The sequence below is a fragment of the Glycine soja genome, chromosome 11 (assembly GCF_004193775.1).
Source record: "Glycine soja cultivar W05 chromosome 11, ASM419377v2, whole genome shotgun sequence".
Lineage (NCBI taxonomy): Eukaryota > Viridiplantae > Streptophyta > Magnoliopsida > Fabales > Fabaceae > Glycine > Glycine soja.
In genome coordinates this window covers 34,357,806-34,379,372 of record NC_041012.1, presented here as the reverse complement: position 1 = coordinate 34,379,372, position 21,567 = coordinate 34,357,806, and the positions used below count along the sequence as shown (strand labels likewise).

Below are 21,567 nucleotides of genomic sequence, written 5' to 3'. Positions count from 1 at the left end.
CTTCGGTTCGGCACTATTTGTATTTGTTAGCATGTTTATAATTGTATTTTTTTCCATACGATGTTTGCAGTCTAACTAATGTGATATTTAAAAACTAAATATTAACATGTTACTTTTTCAATTATGCATTTTGTGTGATGGTATTCAGTATTGAAGCATAAAAAACATAATATTAATATATAAATATCGTTCAGAAGAATTACATAAATGAAACTTAAAAAGTCAATATTTTGAATTCACATATCATCCAGGATCAAAATTAAGCAAACATTTTTTGTAAACTATAAACTAACAAAATAGAAATTAAAATTCAGTGACCATCATTGTCACCCCAATTTCTTTGTTTCCTAATAACCATTACCCAAATATCCTCACGAGGTCTGTAGTAGAATAAAAGCTCGTCTCCATGAACAAAATCACCTTTAGCAAGAAACCGATACCATAGTTGTGCAACATAATTGCCATGAAAGCCAGGGCCAACCGGGACGACAGACCATTGTAATGGAGGGCCAAACTTTCTTAAAATGGTCATATGGAAACCGCAAGAACGAAGGTGTATTGCTGCAATAGGTGGAAATGTCTGAATATAAAATAAAACTGAGTTAATTTTTTGCATAAAAATTTGATGATAATGTGAAAGTAGTTAATATAGATTACCAATGGTTCAGGATCATCAAGCAGGGCTTGAGTGAGTTCAATAGTCCAAACATGCATTCTAAATGCGGGTAGGGGTCTGTCGCATGCTTGTTGTTCCAGTGGAGGAGTGAAATGGAGGTTGAAAATCCCTTTGTGTTCACAGGCCATAAAATTGATGGTTACTGACTCGTAGATATTTAAGTGTTTCCTCAACTATATGATGCCATCAGCAAAGAACAATTTTCCTCGATACTGTTTGAGTCGTATCTAGTATGAGGCTCCATCATAGTCAAAACGGGCAAATTCGGGGTAATGCGGTGCCCACTGTTCATGGAAAAATGCTGGTATTTCTATATAGTCCTGGCCAGAAAATGTGGTAACCGCAAGTACTATGTATCAGGTAAAAGGAATGCGTGAAAAAACCAATTTCAATAAAAGAGTAGACGAATATCATCTTCTCATTGTGGAATATGGCAATAAATTGTAATATGCAGGGCCACATCATTATAGGATTCCTCATCTGCAATAAGGCAGTCATGATTATTACAGTTACAACGACCATTCAGTGCGAAGAGAAGCAGTTAATTGAAAACAAAATCTAAGTAAATAAAATTTTTTTAGGCGGCTTACCCTGCTTGATGCTGTTGATGATGTTATGCTCATCTTTAGGATGGTCAGAAGTTAATGGTTCTTCGGGGAAAAATCTAAAATAGGAGTGATCGAGGTCGTACCCGAATCAAATAAACATTAAAAATGAAGTATCTAGGAAGTGATCCTAGGTCGTCTCCCAACGAGCAATGGTCAACCAAACGTTCATAACATATTGTAATAAAATAGTAACGAATTGGGGGGGGGGGTTGTTTGTTTTTGTAAATTAAACAACAAGTAAATTTGAATTAGAAAATATTAGAATTAAAACACGTTGTTTCCCCTAGATTCACAAGCAAGTCTCTTATCCTAGGTTACGAGGATTTATCCTTTATCAGTTCAACCACTTAATCCAACCCTAAATTAAATTACTTAGCGAAATTTAACATACGGCATTCATTATGTGATTAAGCAACACATACACCAATTAATCATGAATGAAACTGATCTTTAAGCATGAATGTAAATTAAGCACAGAGACAATTAATCAAGCACTAAGCATGCATGGATTAATAGAAACAAATATAGAGTAATTGGTGAAGAAAAAAAACTGATCAGAATTCAATAGAAATAATAAAACCTCAAAGAGATTTGTGCTTGATCCTCAAGAGAAAACAACGCTGGAGACTTAGCCTTCCATTAATCAGTAGAAACGAAAATTGTATAATGAAGCAGAAAATGAAATTTTATTGCTACGTGAATAGTAAAAATTGGAATTGCAAAACCTAAAATTATTCTTTGTCCCTAAAACGAAAAAGACTAAAACGAAAAAGAGAGAGAGGAGACTAAAACTAGAACCTTGGTGTTGTTATATAGTTCTCAGCCCCAAAGCTTACAAATTTGTTTTAAGTCCAAGCCCATAAATAAAATCTAGATAAGATAAGATGAGACAAAATCTAGATGAAATAATATCTAGATGAAATAAAATCTAGATAAGATAAGATAAGATCTAGATGAAATAATATCTAGATGAGATAAAATCTAGATATGATAAGATAAAATCTAGATGAAATAATATCTAGATGAGATAAAATCTGGATAAGATAAGATTTGGTAGAATAAAATAGTTTGCTCTCTTCAAGTCCAAGCCCAATTCTGGATTCAAACCCAATTGCTTATAATTCTCCTGAAATTAAATTAAAAACACAAAATTAATCCAGTAGGCTCAAATGATAAAACTGCATAATTAATTTGACAATTAAGGCTAATCAGTAATTAAAATGGTGACATAAAGGGTTATGAATTAGGAGAAAATGATGACACATCAAATCCCCTCACACTTAGCCTTTTGCATTCCTAGGCAAAATAAAAAACAAAGCAAGGGACAAATCCAGAGACATTAAAGAGAAACAAACAGACACAACAACAATTACATATTTCTCGATGAATCTCAAGGAATGAAAAGAATGGGTAACATCCAACACGTAAAGAGTTAAAGAGTCAAGGCAGTCATGAAAATCATCCAAGCATCTCAAACACGACAAGATAGTCAATCAACTCAAGAATGAAAATTGATAAAGCCTCACAAGATATGCACTCTATATCTCAAGTGTCTAGGCTAGTGTTTACTCACAGAGCACCCATGAAAACAAACACCACATAGACTTGGCAAGATTCTAAAATTGACAACCACATCACAAGTACATGCACATGAGGATCAAAAGGTTTTTTAAGGTTGTAATGGGGCCAAGGACAAGGTAGATGAAATTATGGGATAGTAGCTAAAACCCAAAGGAATAGAGGAGCAATGGGAAATAAGTGGGAAGTAAGAAAAAGTAGTAAACCCCAAAATCAAAATTACAAATTAAGCCTTAAAAAGTAAACCCAAACCAAAATCAACCAAGTCTTCAACCAATCCAAGTCTTCAAACAAGGACCTCATTTATTCAACTTCATTTATTCTTTTTTTTTCTTTGATTTTTTTTATTTTTTATTTTTTTTTTGCACGTGGACAGTAGCATTTGAATGAGATTGAAAAATAAAGCAACAATTAGGCAATATATGTATACATCATCAAGCATGGCCAATAAAAACATATCATCGAATGAAACATACCCCCCCCCCCCCCCCTCACACTTATTCCCAAAACAATTCCAAAGCTCCAAAGTTCCTTAAGGGTAGGGTGAAATCATGGTTTTTCACTTAAGGCTTGTAATGAGCTTCAAAACAAAGAAAGGGGAACATAGGCTCAAAGGGGCTATCAAAGGAATTAATTCAGGGTAGGCTCATTTGGCTAGGGGCTTATAAGAATAAGATGCCTAAATCATCTCCCAACATGCATGTGAAGCAAGAAGTATCACAAGAGTCAAGCCAAGGCTATTGTGCAAGCAATCAATGGAGCAAAACACACCGAATAAAATAAATGATGATGGCTCAAATTCTCACAAGGGGTAAATCTATCACCTTCAATTCGAACTTTCAAAACTAACTTGACATGTACAAAAAAAAACTAGGATTTCAATTCACAAAATGCCAAGAAACTCCTATATCAAAAACAATTACCCATTACCTAAAATTCAAAGAGAACATGCAATGTTGTACACAAAACATAAAACCCAAAATAACAAAATTAACCTAGAAAACCTAACAGAATTAAACTAGAAAGCCTAATAAAATTAAACTAGAATACCCAACAAAATTAAAGAATAATCTTCTCCCCCCTCCCCCCCCCCCCCTCCTCACACTTAAACAACACATTGTCCTCAATGTAGCACAATCATAAGATCAAGAACAATCAAAGAATCAATAAATTTGGGCAAGTGCAATAAAAGTAAAGAAGGAGACAAAAAAAGAAAACTCCCTAAGTCATGGCGGAAGAGAAGTAGGGTGAAGTAAGGAGGTCTCCTCCACCACTACATCCACTAAGGAGGGATTTGTGAGGAATGGTTTCAGTCGGTGTCCATTGACCTTGAAGCCCTTATCTGTGGATTCACTTTTGATCTCAACTGTACCATAAGGAAAAACATTAGTCACCACAAAAGGACCAATCCACTTTGACCTCAACTTACCACTCATAAGTCCGAGCCTAGAGTTATACAATAAAACTTTCTGTCCAACCACAAAGTTCTTCTTAGCTATCAAGCTGTCATGGAACTTCTTGGTCTTCTCCTTGTAGAATTTGGAATTCTCATAGGCTTTTAAATGGATCTCATCTAGCTCATTTAGTTGCAACTTCCTTTCCTCTCCAGCCTGATCAATAGAGAAGTTGCAGGTCTTTACAGCCCAGTAGGCTTTATGCTCTATCTCTACAAGAAGATGACATGTCTTGCCAAAGACAACCCGATAAGGAGACATTCCTATGGGTGCTTTGTAGACAGTCCTATGCGCCCAAAGAGCATCATCTAGTCTGGCGCTCCAATCTTTTCTGTTCGACTGCACAATCTTCTCCAAGATCCTTTTTATCTCCCTGTTTGAAATCTCAGTCTACCCATTAGTTTGGGGGTGGTAAGGTGTGGAAATTCTATGCACGACCCCATACTTTTGAGCAAGGCATACATGGATCTGTTACAAAAATGGGTGCCTTGATCACTAACGATGGCTCTAGGTACTCCAAACCTGCGAAACAGATTAGATCTAACAAAATCCACAACAACCTTAGCATCGTTAGTTTTGGTGGGTTTGGCTTCCACCCATTTTGAAACATAATCAACAGCAAGGAGAATATAAACAAAACCAAAAGAGACAGGGAAAGGCCCCATAAAATCTATACCCCAGACATCAAACACCTCACAGAATAACATGGGTTGTTGAGGCATTTGTTGTCTCCATGAAGGTGAGCCACCTGCTCTTTGACAAGGCTCACAAGTGCTACAGATTCTCCACGCATCCTTAAAGATGGTGGGCCAATAGAAACCGCAGTCAAGCACCTTGCGAGTTGTCCTCTGTATGCCAAGATGGCCACCTGGTGCGGAAGAAAGACAGAATTGCAGGACCGAGTCAATCTCATGGTCTAGAATACATCTCCTAATAACCTGGTCATTGCACAACTTCCACAAATAGGGATCATCCCAAATATAATGCTTAGCATCGCTTTTAATTTTATCTTTTTGAGCTTTAGATGCTAAAGGAGGAAAAACAGAAGCAACCAAATAATTCACAATATTAGCAAACCAAGGAGTGGGGAAGGAATTAGAAATACTATACAGGATGTACAAATGGTCATCCAGAAAATCATCTCGAATGGGTGAGTCCTCAAATGCATGCTCAATCCTACTCAAATGGTCAGCCACGAGATTCTCTGCACCACTTCAATCACGAATCTCCAAATCAAACTCTTGGAGCCAAAGCATCCACCTTATCAATCTAGGCTTTGATTCAGCCTTCTTCAACAAGTACTTGAGAGCTGCATGGTTAGTATAAACAATAACACGAGTACCAAGCAAATATGAACGAAATTTTTCAAGACCAAAAACTATCGCTAATAGCTCCTTCTCTGTGGTAGTGTAATTTTCTTGAGCAGCATCCAAAGTTCTGGAAGCATAGTAAATCACCCGAGGCAGCTTATCAATCTTTTGAGCAAGGACAACCCCCAATGCATAATTGGATGCATCGCACATTAGCTCAAATGGGGCTGTCCAATCAGGTGCCTGAATGATAGGGGTGGTAGTTACCGCACGCTTGAGTCAATCAAAAGCCTCTTTGCATCGGTCATCAAAATAAAACTCCACCTCCTTTTGCAGCAGGATGGTCAAAAGTTAATGGTTCTTCGGGGAAAAATCTAAAATAGGAGTGATCGGGGTCGTACCCGAATCAAATAAACATTAAAAATGTTGTATCTAGGAAGTGATCCTAGGTCGTCTCCCAACGAGCAATGGTCAACCAAACATTCATAACATATTGTAATAAAACAGTAACGAATTGGGGGGTTGTTTATTTTTGTAAATTAAACAGCAAGTAAATTTGAATTAAAAAATATCAGAATTAAAACACGTTGTTTTCCCTTGATTCCCAAGCAAGTCTCTTATCCTAGGTTACGAGGATTTATCCTTTATCAATTCAACCACTTAATCCAACCCTAAATTAAATTACTAAGAGAAATTTAACATAAGGCATTCATTATGTGATTAAGCAACACATACACCAATTAATCATGAATGAAACTGATCATTAAGCATGAACGTAAATTAAGCGCAGAGACAATTAATCAAGCACTAAGCATGCATGGATTAATAGCAACAAATATAGAGTAATTGGTGAAGTGAAAAAACTGATCAGAATTCAATAGAAATAATAAAACCTCAAAGAGAGTTGTGCTTGATCTTCAAGAGAAAACAACGCTGGAGACTTAGCCTTCCATTAATCAGTAGAAACGAAAATTATATAATGAAGCAGAAAATGAAATTTTATTGCTACGTGAATAGTAAAAACAGAAATTGCAAAACCTAAAATTATTCTTTGTCCCTAAAACGAAAAAGACTAAAACGAAAAAGAGAGAGAGGAGACTAAAACTAGAACCTTGGTGTTGTTATATAGTTCTCAGCCCCAAAGCTTACAAATCTGTTTTAAGTCCAAGCACATAAATAAAATAAAATCTAGATAAGATAAGATAAGACAAAATCTAGATGAAATAATATCTAAATGAAATAAAATCTAGATAAGATAAGATAAGATCTAGATGAAATAATATCTAGATGAGATAAAATCTAGATATGATAAGATAAAATCTAGATGAAATAATATCTAGATGAGATAAAATTTAGATAAGATAAGATTTGGTAGAATAAAATAGTTTGCTCTCTTCAAGTCCAAGCCCAAGCCCAATTCTGGATTCAAACCCAATTGCTTATAATTCTCCTGAAATTAAATTAAAAACACAAAATTAATCCAGTAGGCCCAAATAATAAAATTGCATAATTAATTTGACAATTAAGGCTAATCAGTAATTAAAATGGTGACAAAAAGGGTTAAGAATTAGGAGAAAATGATGACACATCAAGGAGATTGCAGCAATGTCATAAAGCTTGTGCATCCTTTGCTATATAAACTCTCATTCATTGTGTTACAGGAAGCTGAAGCAGCAAATTGCATGCATTAAATTATTGCATTTTCCCAAAGTTCCAATTAATGGCAGATTGGTTTGGTTGGCAAGTGTGCAGTCTCAATTGTTATTTCTGATGAGTCAAGGTTGCAGGGGCGTTAGAATTATTCGCAAGGTACACGGTTATGCAAGCAGCTGAAGGGTTATTCATGCATAGTAAATAATTATATCATAAACGCTTTGAATGCTACACAACAACATGATCAAACAATGCAGACTGAGGTTTGTCACTTGGTTTCTAATTTAATGAACTTGGGCTAATACTGAGAATTTGTGTTAAAGAAATGGAGAACAGAGGATAACAACATTCTAAATTTTGCATGGGCAGAAATATAATTGGAAGTTGACCTCATCCATCATCGTTGGATCAAAATCATATGATATGGGAGGTAATGTTTTTTATAAATGAATTTGAAATTTTGGCATAGATGAATACAGAGCATGTATATAGATAGATTAGATAAGATATTACAACAAAGAGGATTATGGCAATTGTCTCTAGAATGTAATATGTTAAATAAAAGCAATTTTATGTAAAGCATGACACAAAATCTAATAACATATCAAAGGAAATGCATATCAGATATACCATATCTGAAACTTTGGGGTCAGAGTCAAACAATATATGATATAAAAATTGCCACATCAATTAAAGTTTAACAATTAAAAGCATCAGCAGTGTTCAAGGCAAGGAAAGTTAATCTGACTTTAAGAATCAACCACCATTCAAAAGAAAGAAATATTGTAGTAGTACGGGTTAAAAACAACATCCATAGTTATGCATAACAATTGCATCAATACTGCTAATAGATTTTAACTAATAGACTTTAGTTGCCAGTACTTTTGGTTAGATTTTCCATTGAACAAAACAAATATGAAATATAAATAACTGGTTTACCCAAGGAATGCAATTAATGTCGGCAAACAATATTGGACTGAGCTCTTGAAAGAAATGCATCCTATGACATAATTGACTAAAAACAATTGCTAGCTAATGACGGATAGGAACCCGTGTACCAATGGAAAACAGAAGCATCATGTCAATGTGATAAAGAGGAAAAACAACAAAGAAGCATAAAAAAAGTAGGATTGACAGGAAAATGCAACAGTGAAATAGAAGTAAATTTGGCAAATGCATGCAACAAAACCTGGAAAAATATAAAAGGAAATACATATCTAATATAAAATATCTGATTAATAAGTTGGCCAATTAGTTTAAAGTTAAGGATTAAAACTATCAGGAGTGTTAAACACGAATAAAGTTAATGTCATTTAGTCAAGCAGGCACCACTTTAAAGATTCCTATTAATGGTGCTAATAGTAACAAAAACTATTGGTGGGCCAATACCTTTCAGGTTCTCACACGTTGTATGCATTTCCTTTAGATGACAGTTCTTTTGATTAGACTTTGTATTGAACCTAACAAATAGGAAACATAGATAACAGGTTTACCCCACACTAATCTTATTTAGTGATTTTTGAAAAACATCCTTAACCAACCAACCACACAGAAAATCAAATAATATTGCAGGTTTTGAAAAAGGAAAAACATTTTCTATGAAAGAAAGCCAACATGGATGAAACAAAAGAAAAACCTCATAAGGTAGACCAACATGCACAAAAGATCAGCAAAAAAAACCTCTTATTGAATTATTGCCTCGTTGCCACCGGCTGATTAATAGCCAACTTAGAAGCCTCCAAAGAATTGCTAACTGGGGATGGATATGATCTTGCAGTAGTTAGAAATAGAAGCATAAGTCGGATGTGATGAAGAGGAAAAACAACAAACTATATATGATAGTATACCCTGGGCTTCCTTAATTCTGGCATTGGTCGACAACATAATAATGAGGCTTCCACAATAATGAATAAATTTTAGAACAATGAATAAAGTCAAATAAACTTTAGAAACAATTTAAAAAAACTGATACAACAATGAATAACTCATAAACATATTGGACATTTACCTCAAGTCCATAAATTTAAAAACAACCCTTTAACTTCTTGATGAGACATGGCGAAAGACAACCTCATCGACTGCCTAAATGACAACCAAAATATACACCAAATAACATTAGGCATGACAGGGATGTTACAAAAAAGATAACGAACAAACATGCATAGATACCATAAAACATTCCAGCCATGGTCGTTATAGCTTACCTTGAACATTCGGCTGTGAAACACCAAATAACATCAGGCATATCAGTTTTGGGAAAACAGAGTCACCAGAAAGAACCATGGGAAAAAAACTAAAAAACTTGCCTTATGGATGCTCCTTCATGGATCGCCTCATAAGAGGAAAAACCATAAACAAAGCCAAAAACCAAACAATATGCCAAATGACCAAAAAGAAACAACAGGAAGCATGGATTAAATTAAAACTCGTGTGGACGTAAAAGAATAGACAGAAAAAAAAAACCAAAACGGGAAAATGAAACTTAAGGAGCAAGAAAACTTGAAATATTTAAGGAGGAAGGAAACAAAAGCAAAACCTCATATGAAGAACACAAAATGGAAGGCCTCAACAGCTGGAAAAGTAAATTGGAACTGAAGACACCTGCATGAAAAAGAAAGCAAGGAAACAAAGCAAGGAAAGCAGTATCCAACACTCAAGAATAAGCAAATGAAGCAAAAACAAAGAAAGCAGGTTTGCAGTAGTTGAGGAAATGACCGGGAATGCATGCAGAAGATGACACTTGGAGCCAAGTGGAAATGCCCTAAAAAACAACAAGTTTAGGAGTTGTTAAACACAGAGAGCAAACATTAATGCAAATGACAGGAAGTAGGTTTGAAACTGTTGAAGAATTGAACTGGAATGCATCCAGCAAATGACACTTGCAGCCATAAGCAACCAAACATCCAAGAAATAAAAAAACCAAGGAAACATCCATAAGCAACAAATGACCAACACCACCCAAAAACAACCATAACTAACCAAACACATGGAGGAAAACAAACAACATTCCAGACCTCCAATATGAAACTAAGCATGCATGAAACAAAAACTCCTCTGTGGCTGAAGAAATCAACATGCAGAAAATGTAAACAACATTCGATGTGAAACAAAGTAAACATGCATAAAACAAAAACTCCTCTGCAGCTGAAGCAATCAACACCACAAAAAAACATCCATAAGCAATCAAGCACACAATCGAAAAAAAGAAAACATCCATTGTGAAACAAAACCAACATGCATGAAACAAAAGAAAAACCTCATAAGGCATACCAACATGCACAAAATCAACCCGATATGAAAACAACAACCCAGAAAATCCACATGCAACCAAACATGCAAAAAAGCAAGCATCAAATGCAAGACCATAGCATCTCGCAAACTCAATTGGAACTGAAAATAGGATAAACGAAGAAAAACCCAAGCAAACCGACAAAAAAAATCAGGAAAACAGAAGAAGCGGATTATAAGTTGTTGAACACACAGAGCAAGCATTCACGCAAATGAAAGGAAGCAAGGTTTGGAGTTGTTGTTGTTGAAGAATTCCCAGAAAGCATCCAGCAAATGACATTTGGACCCATTGACCAGCAATGCAAGCCGAAGGTGACACTTGGAGGCAACTGGAAATGCCCAAAAAACTAACAAATTAGACACATGTCAGCACCTGGAGCATGGACATAATAGGTTTTTCCCTATACATCTCTTTTATAAGACTTAGTATAGAAGATCATAAATTTAATTAATGGATGACAGAGAAGGGTGGACAATGACAACCTATGCAAGGTCGTGTGTATCGTCGCCGCATCAATTAAGTGATATTTATTATATTAAAAAGAATATAATAGATATTTTACAAATTATAATAAAATAATAATTAATTTTTTAAATTTATTTTAGTCACTGTTTAGTGGCTCACCGGTGGATAACCTATCTCACAAGTCCACTAGAGAATGCTCCAACAAATTAATGTTAGTTATTATGCGGATTTCATAAAAAAAAAAATCAATAAAAAAATTGTTACTGTTACTCTTTTTTTAACAAAACAAATTCATAACGATGCAATATAATTCTCAATATATATTATTTGGGACTTTCTCTTTCCTTTTTGTTTTTTATAATTTAAAATATTATAAAATATAAATATTACATTATATAATTTTTTTAATTGGTTTTAAAATTACTTATTTATTAAATTAAATTTTATAATTTTGTTTTTTATTTTTTTAAAAGAAAATGAAATTATTAAATATAATTATTTTTGTTTTATCATTTAAATTTTATAATTTTGTTTTATTACAAGATTGATAACATTTAAAGTATAAAACAAAAGTTCGTGATCTCCTATGTCACAAAGTAGATAAAATAATTTTCTTTTTGTTTTTTTAAAAAATATACGAATTATTAAATATTCGTGTTAATAATAACTTATAAAATAATATTAATTATCCATGTTGTGGTTGTTTTAAATAATTTTGATTATGAAGAAATTATTAATGAGTTTTGTAACAAAATAATATTTAAATAATTATGAAGGTGTAGATTTTTTGATTTATTGAAGGCACAAAAATTTTTTAGACCAACCTGCGGAAAACACCTAAAACACATATATAAACTCAATAACAAATTCAGTGTTATTATTACTCTTTTTAACAAATTCATAATGATATGTAGTGACGGATCTAGAACCTATCTGATTGGGGACAATCTATTTTTAAAAAATCATTATCATAAAAGGATGGAAAATTATAAGCAGGGAGTTCAAATATATATATTTAGAAGAGACATAATATATACATTTAAGATATTTATACCTAACTTTTTAAAAATGAGAGAAGGAAATGCATGTGCACCTCCCTCGAGTAAGTGTGAATCTACCACAAATGACATAGGCGAGTACTTCTTAAATTCATAATACATTTTTGCACAGTCTTGATTACTGTTATAATATACTACTTGTAAGCTTATGCAGATTTCATAAGAGAAATAAAATTCAAAAGTAAGAAAACAGAAAAAAAAAAAAAATACAATGAAATATGATTTGATGACGAAATCACCTTCTCTACCTTTTTTGCCACTGGAGGAACCGAAGGCTCAGACTTTGATGAGGAAATCATCGGAAAGGGAAAAGGAAGAGGGAGAACAACAATCGACCGTAACGATAGATCGATCTATCAATATGAATAGTTTGGATTTTTTCAAACATATCTTAAAATGTATTTTTAAACTATTTTTCTACCACAATAAGATATAAAACAACAATGAAAATTTTATATTTAATTTCTACATTTTTTTCATCAAACTTAATTTTTGCTCTTGTATTTTTAAATCGATGAAATTAATGTTCAGCTTTTAAAAATATGAATTTCGTTTTTCCAAATGTGATTTTGTTTGTGAAAAGGTCAAAATCGCATATTTTTAATTGTTGGAAAGACTTCCTTTAAAAAAAAAATGTTGAAAGACTATATTTTGAAACCAAAACTGAAACTAATTTTGAATGAGAGTACATGAACCAAAAAAGCATTTTACTAAAGGGCATAAAATATTCCTTAATAAAAGGGACATAAAATATAAACAAAGGTATAAAATTTATTATTCTTTATTTTTTTGTTGTTAAAATAATTTGATTTTTTCCCAACAAAAAGCTTAATGTTTAGGTAAGATTTATTCTTCACTCTTGAAATATAAGCATACATTAATTATGGACAAATTAAAGTTGCTTAGTTATATATTATAATAAAATAATACAATAAAGTATAAACAACACAAAATAAAAGGTAAAATGTAGAGTGAATAATCATTTTACTCCATGGATATGATTAACGCTTTCATATTAATCTCTAAAACTAAGCAAATTCCAAATAAGTTTTTGAAAGTCCAATTCGTCAATCACACTAATTCAAAAAATTTAAAAACATGTGTGATTTAAATAATAATATTAACAGATGACATTTAATACATTATTAAGAGATTAAGTTTAAAATTTTAAATGAAATAATTCTAAATTTTAGGGACTTATGTTCTTTCTTAATAAATATTTATATATAAGTAATGTGATGAAAAACGAAGAAGTAAAGAAGAAGAAAAGTAAGATAAAAATTAAAAAGAGTAAATGTATAATTATGAAAGAAATAAGAAGTGAAAGAAATATTAGTTTATAAAATTTAATAAAAATAATTTTGGAAAAAAATTAGGGAGAAAGAATTATCCGAGTTCAAGGCAACCATATAACTAAAAAGAAATTAACCACCACTCATTTAACTAAAGACTAATTCGGTAATTCTGTTGCTTTTTTTTTGAATGTTTTTGTGTGTGTACCCAATTTAAATCCAGTTTTTTTATGGTCATTGATTCATTGTCATACTATTCATGCTGGACAAAGAATATTGGGAAATATCCAAGTCGCACATCAATTCCTCAATCCTTATAATAAAGGTTATATATGTTGGATAATTTCACATGATGTCAATTGGTTTTAAGATGAAATTTAATAAATATATATATTTCATATTAAATATTTTATTTTTTCTCTCTTAAAAATATTCATCAAACATTCTCTTCAATATTCCTCAATGTGTTTTAGTTTGACTGAGCTTGCCAAACTGAGTCCTCTTGTCATTCTTGTGAATCCTCCTCCTTCGTTGAGGTCTCTTCTGCCTGTTGACGAGCCAGTTAGAGTTTAATTTGTTTTATACTGTCTTCTGTTTTATTATCTTCTTTTATTCATATAAAAAAAAATTGATGTGTGCGAGAAAACACGAGAATCACGATGTTTTATTTTTTTTAATGTTTTTTTAACGTAAGAATTAAAGACGATTGAATCAAACTCTGTTGACCCTTTTTAATGTTTTGTTAATGATTTTATTCTCATTCTTTATATATTTATCCTTATGTACGTGATAACATCATATTCATTCAGCCAAAAAAAAAAAATCAGATTCATTCTTTAATCTGTTCAAGCATTATAATTCATGAAGAACGAGTTTTCCTTTCCTTTTTTTTATAAATTTTAATATTGATAATAATGAGTTTTTCTACTCAGCAGTTTAGCTATATATTTTTCAAAACAAATTTGGAGATGCCTGTCGTGTGTATACAACCTCACGATAAGAATTTGAAAATAAAAAAATATATATATCATTTTCTCTATTTTTCATTTATTAATTTTCTGAAATTTCTTATTTATCATTTTAAAATTCTAAGATATATAGCACTAATCACTAGTTTGCCAATTTTATATATATATATATATATATATATATATATATATATATATATATATATATATATATATATATATATATATATATATATATATTCGTAATAAGAGGGGGAAATAATAATGCATGAAATGTTAAAACAATAAATAGAACATAAATTATATACTAAGAATTTCCAAATAAAATTTAATAGAAGCCATGGGATTTTTTTTCTATTAATTTGTATGTCATAATCTTAAACTATAAATAAAAGGAGAGTTAAAGAGAGCATATTGAAAACACAACCTATTTCATGTTTTATGAAATTGAATATTTAATACTTCTACACTATATATCTATGAGCATATATATTAGAACATCTCAATAAAATTTTAGGAGGCGAAAATTGTTTTATATATTTCAAGATAGAAAAAATAAATTAAAAAGGCACCTTAAAAGTAAAAAAAAAAAAATACAAATGAGAGTTTAGTCATAGATTTTGATATTAGTTAATTATAAGACCACCAACTAGCTTTAACTGGCTATTGTTTCCAAACTATCGTGTCTTTTAGATTTCATTTTTCTATGGTACATACATATTATTACGTTAATTCGTCTGTAAGTAATTCTTCATTCCTGCTCTCCCCTAAAGGTTGCGTCCCCGGCCCATTTATGCTTATGCTTGGTTGTTGTAATTGACTACTAGTAAATCGACTATCATGCTTGAATAGGAACTTAGGACTTCTTTTTTTCTTTTAATAGAATATCTATAAATAACATATTAATTAAATATTTTAACAATATAATAAAATAAAATAATATATCATAAATTTTATAATACTTAAATAACTAAATTTAGTAATGGATTACTACTAGATAATAATTTATAGATATTATAATAGTGATAGATAATTCTCATCGAAAGTTTGATGTTATTAGAGAATAAAGATTTGATATTATTGAAGGTAAATTTTTTTTATTCGAGAATAACACACTAAATGAAAATATGTTGAATACTAATCAGATAGAAAACAACAAAAATTGATTTACATTTTGGTCTAATTTTTTAAATTTATTGACTAGTTGACTCAATAAATTTAAAATCTACCAAGTTTACTTAGAGTTTATAAAATTTACTGAAAGAGAGTTTGCATAAATAAGTAATTTAACTATAAAGAGTTTCATACATACATATATATATATATATATATATATATATATATATATATATATATATATATATATATATATATATATATATATACTCCAAAAGTAATAATTATTTTAAAATTACTCCTCATACTTATAACTTATTTTCTTAAGATCTAATCATTAAAATTAATTAAATATAAAAATTATTAGATGTTAAAAAAATAAGTAATAAAAATAAAAAATAATTCTAAAAATGTTTCTCTTCAAACAAGTAAATACCTCCTCTTTCTATATGTATGTTATTACTAAGGAACATCGTTTGATTTAGTTAATTATTACTAGCAGCATGGAGTATGCTACTGGCTAGTATATTAGCACAAGTACATTTCCATTTAATATCTGTTTTATAACAAACCTACTTCAACTTGTACCTTAAGTGGCATCATGTGAAAAGGTAAACCAAAAGTACTGTTGCATTTCTACTATATTTATTGTGCTCCGTTGTCCTCAAACTGTCGTAACAGGTTGATGAATGGGTAAAGGACAACACAAATCCAAAAGAGAGAGACGTAAAAGACTTATCAATAGCCTTGGGAATATGTGGCCTGTCATAATGACATTGAATGCAGTTTCAGTGTCACCATACCTGCCTCCCTCTCCCACTCTTTTTCTTTAATGCCCCACATGCCTACCCTAAAAACTCGAGTAATGGTTGGTATGGTGTGTGGACATTGGATCAATCAAAACCTCTTCCGTTGTTAAAGGTTAAAAACTAGTGCTAGCTAGCTACCCCATACTTTCATCAAAACCTAGCAAGAAAACTAACATATATAGAAAGAAAGAGGTTATAGACTATTGAACCACACAATACAAGTTAAAGGGATGATGGAGAAAGGAAGTGTGGTTGAAGCTGCAGTAACTAGATCTCCCATGCAGATGAAGATGGGGGATCATGAATTAGAAGGCAACACTACCAGTGCCCTACGCACTGCCGAGACGTTTCTGCGTTTGTTCCCTGTTGGTCTATGTGTTTCAGCACTTGTTCTCATGCTTAAGAGCTCTCAGCAGAATGAATATGGATCTGTTGATTACAGCGATCTTGGAGCTTTCAGGTATGTACAAATTTTGTGTATATAGTTATATATCAAGTAGAAATGGTGTTTTTCCTTAAATTTTAGAATACGATTTACCACAGTAAAAAATAATTAGAAGATATAAAGTTGGTAATTTAGTAAAGGAAGAAATAAAATGAAGAGAAGTTGCAGATTTAAATTCTTTACTAACAAAAACTAATAATATTAACAACTAATATTTATCTATAAAAAAACAAGAAAGGAGAGAAAAAAAGAGAAACATAAGATCCAATAAGTGATTCGATAAAGAAATTAGAAGAAGAAAAAGTAGTTGAAAAAAAAATGTGGTAGAAACTTTAAACATTTTTCGTCTCTATTATGCCAATTGGTGTAACTAAATGTTGCATCATAACCATGAACTGTATTAATTTACACATTGAAACATTTTTGGTCTCTATGCTATACCTGCTTTTTTTTAATGCTAATTAATGTTATTACATTTAGTTCATAATCATGGAATATGGAGTATTAATTTTCTTTATTTACAAAACACAGTACCATAGTACATGCTATTGTTAATGTAAACTTATAATGTTGGTGAAAATAAATAGATGGTAGAAACACTCATGCATGTATAATTGGTTTTTGAGCTGGGATTGTGTGTAAGATAAATCTTAGTTTGTTGGTTGAACTTTAGGCTTAAATATTGAAATTTCTAAAATGAAATAACACAATAACAACAGTAAATTTATATTGGTTTATTTTGTTTTGGATGTTGCAGGTACTTGGTGCATGCAAATGGCATTTGTGCCGGCTACTCTCTATTTTCAGCTGTGATTGCTGCTATGCCATGCCCTTCCACTATACCTCGTGCTTGGACTTTCTTTTTGCTTGATCAGGTCATCTCACTAGCTAATTCTTAACTTGTTCATTTTCTTGCTGCAATTTCACTTTCTGACTTAAATAAATAAAATAAAAGACAAAAAATTCATAGCTAATTAATTATTACTATTTTTTTTATCAGCAAATAAACAGAATTTTATTATTGTAAAGAATACCAGCAGTGCTCGATGAACTGCAATAACATTTTACTCACAGTTCTAATTTCATTTAGTTAAATTAATTAAAACCCAGAAGTGTTAAAGAAAAACTAAGGTCATGTATTAATACTCTTTTATCAATTTGCATGCACTGAATGTTGCATTCATATGTGACCCGTGCTAATTGCTTTTTGGTGCAAAGCCGTGCAAACTGTTTGCTGGTTTATTTTTACTATTTTTGTTTTATGTTGTTTCAGTTTTGTCTTTGTTCCATTATTGAAATAGTTTAATTAATTTATTAAGTGTTTGTTATCGTAATAAATTCTTCTAATAAGTTGATTGAAAGATGATATAAAGGAAAAAACTTAAATTTATGTGGTTTTTGCGTTTTGTACTATTTTTTAACTAAAATTAAATTTTACCTAAATAATTAATTAAAGCCGACATTTAATAAACATATTATTAAAGTGCAACTCTAATTTTGATTGGAGTACTCTCAATATATTGTTTTCTCATCTTAGCACTTTCTCTTTCAACCTTAATATTTTCATATTCTGTTTTTACACTTGTTTTTTCTTTAGTATTTTTTTTTATCGCTCCACCCGTTATGTTTATCAGTTTTTTAATTTCTCTTTTTCTCCTAAAAGTATATACATCCACTGTGGTGTTTAAACATCATTTTGTTTCTCTTTTGAATATCCTAACAGTTAGCTAGCTAACTTGAACCTATTGTAGTTATATGCTTTTTATACACGTTCTTGTGTAAATTAATATAGTTGAAATTGATTTCAATACATATTTTGCTTTTGCTTATATTAACAGTTCAAAACAGATTTCATCTACCTTGAAAACAAATGGAACATAGTAAATTTAGTACAGGAGTTTGGACGATGATCGTTATGGTGAATTTGATAAATGGTCCTTTTCACACACTTCGCACATATCTTAGCTTTACTAAACACATTATAAATGCTCCAAAAAAATGATAGTGAAATACAATTACATGGAACCTGCTATGGCGCCACACGACAATAGCAAAAGATGTGATGGTGGTCCTAGTGGCTTCATCAATGGTGTCGCAACGATTAGCGCGATGCCCTGTGGTGCTATTATGTGTCACACTTTCAAATTTTGTAAATAGTTTTAGCATTGTACAAATAGTGCATGTGCTTGGTTTGGTGATAGAAAACTATGATTCATATATAAAATCAAGCTAAAATTACCACAAATTATTTAATTTGTTGTCTCAAACAATCATGGTGAATTCAATTAACCTTGTTATTAAACATGTAATAATTTAGGTGGCACAAAACATAGTGGTGTGCAAAGGTGACAAAATGGACAATTTGGCTAGTTTGATCATTGATGTGGGTTGTGGGTTATGCATGCTGAACAAAAAGCGTTTGAATCAGTTCAGACTTTTAAAGAGATGTCAGAACCCAGTTCAAGGGGCTTTTGAAAGTTTTTGCGACTAAGGCTAGATGAAAGCATGTTGGGATCAAGTTAAAAAGATTTAATTTAATTTGAGGTTAAAATTTAAGATTCAAATTCTATATTTTATCACCAAAATCTGGACTGATCCATTTTTCATCCAGTGTTATATGTATTATCATCAAAATTTTATATTTTACAAATATTTAAAGTATATGGACTTTAATGATTATCATAAAAATATTCATAAATAAAAATGATTTTCACTCTAAGGAAAAACTTTTATGTGGATGAGATTCACATTTAGAGTGTGTTTGGATGGAGAATTTTATCGAAAGTAATTTATCAGAAAATTTAAATTTCTGTAATCTAAAATTCATTCTTTGGATGTTTTTTTATGAAAATTTTAAATTTTTGGAATTTTAAAACAGAATTTTAAACAACTAAAAATGTAGAATTTCAATTTCCTTCTAAAATGTGAGAAATTGAAATTCTCTTCTTGATAGAAGAATCTTAATGTTCGCATATTTCCTTTATAACCTTCATCCTCTCTTCCACCCGAAAAATTCCTAAAATCCCGTTCTCGAACTTACGACTCTTTTCTCACACCGATGATCATCTTCTTCAAGGAATGTTGTTTGAGCTCGTGGAGTATTGATCGAGTTTGGGCGTAGGGAGACACATAGAACTACACCTGCTAGTTAAGGGAACAACCGTCACTATCCATCACGCGACGGAGGTGCTTGCCGACGTGGAGGACCTGGATTATGCCTTATGTCGTTGACTGGATGCTGTGGTCGGGTGTGGTAGGATACATCGTCGTGTCCCGATTCCCCTGCAATTCCTATGCCGCATCAGGGTTCTTCTCTTTGAAAGAACACCAATCATATTTTTTCTTTTCTTTGTCTTCATTTTCTTTCACCCTCACAATTTTAATTTTTTTTATCCAAACACAAAATTTTGAAAATAAAAGAATTTCAATTGAAGTATTTAAAATTCATAGAATTTAAAATTTCTCATAATTTTAAATTTCCTCATCCAAACACACTCTTAGGAAAAAAATTGTTGAAAAATAAGAATAAAATTCATAAATTGTCATAAAATTTTGGATTAAAGTGTAGTATTAAATTCTCTTATGTAGTTTCTCATGACTCATAGATAAAATTTTTCCGATATTTATCCTCTCAATTGCAAAACATTACCTCACATGCATGATAAAAAACAATTGTCATGCAGTAAAAGAATACTACAAATTATATCTTTTTAAAAACAAATCTATATACCTTTTTTCTTCTTTTAAAATTGTATTATTTTTATCAACATGTCCATATTTATTATGGTCAAGTGGCCATACAATGCATGGTCAATATTTGTTAATTTCAAATCTATATTTGGTACTAGAATTAAATATTAGTTTGCATAAAGATGTAAGTTTAATGGTCATATATTATATCGTCATTCAATCATAAATTATTATGGATATGACTTTTAAAATAGTCATTATAAAAATTATTAATCTTATCATATATAATAGGTTATGATTGAAGGATGGTGTACGTATAATATTAGTATATAACTCTTTTTCTCTATAGATATTATTATAATATATGTACTGAAAAAATTGTCCAATATATTTGCGTTGATAGGTGCTGACATACATAATTCTAGCGGCTGGAGCAGTGTCAACGGAGGTTCTATACCTGGCTGAGAATGGAGACGCCGCAACAACGTGGAGCTCAGCATGTGGCTCTTTTGGTCGATTTTGCCATAAGGTCACAGCATCAGTAGCTATCACATTTGTGGCAGTGTTTTGCTATGTCTTGCTTTCCCTCGTTTCCTCCTACAAACTCTTCACCAAGTATGATGCACCAGCAAGCAGGGCCACTGAAGCCATTGAGGTTGCTGCTTTCCCTGGCTAGCTAGCTCACCCAAAATATATAAATAACAACTTCATGCTTCATATGTGTGTGTTTGCTACAATTAATATATTAATGTAATAGCATATACTGTTGTTGTGTACGTTAATTTAGGACTTAGGACAGACATGCATTGCCATTAAGTTTGAGTTTATAATTTAGTAGTTATATATAACTCCTGACCTCCTTCTTCTTTGTATTATAACACTGGTGTTCATGCATGAATCACGGATGGCTTTAGCTTTTTCTACTAGTGCTTGATTTTACGTTAAAATACAAACTTTGCCATCAACTTCCTTTTTCATTTTATTAGAGGTATATAGGAATTTAGTTGTTATAGTTGGCTATATAATAGCCCCCATATCCTAAGTGCATGTTTGGGTAACAGTTTGACGTTGGAACCAAACGGAGGTCATGCAGAAGCATCCTGACCCTTTCTTTCGCGTTCCGTTAGCGTTGAGCCATTGAATTTAATCTTGGAAT

The 21,567-nt window shown here is 31.5% G+C and overlaps 1 protein-coding gene across 1 annotated transcript; it reads left to right on the top strand.

The window, feature by feature from the left end:
• The first annotated feature begins 16,290 nt into the window (after positions 1–16,290).
• LOC114375042 (CASP-like protein 2A2) lies at positions 16,291–21,337 on the top strand. Its single transcript, XM_028332780.1, has 3 exons — positions 16,291–16,736; positions 17,479–17,596; positions 20,815–21,337. Exons 1-3 carry the CDS (start codon positions 16,507–16,509, stop codon positions 21,085–21,087), a joined length of 621 nt encoding a protein of 206 aa, XP_028188581.1. The 5' UTR covers positions 16,291–16,506; the 3' UTR covers positions 21,088–21,337.
• The last annotated feature ends 230 nt before the right edge of the window (positions 21,338–21,567 follow it).

Coding starts and splice junctions, on each gene's coding strand:
- LOC114375042 (XM_028332780.1), top strand. CDS start 16,507: ATGATGGAGAAAGGAAGTGTGGTTGAAGCTGCAGTAACTAGATCTCCC. Junction 16,737..17,478: donor AGCGATCTTGGAGCTTTCAG/GTATGTACAAAT, acceptor TGGATGTTGCAG/GTACTTGGTGCATGCAAATG. Junction 17,597..20,814: donor CTTTCTTTTTGCTTGATCAG/GTCATCTCACTA, acceptor TTGCGTTGATAG/GTGCTGACATACATAATTCT.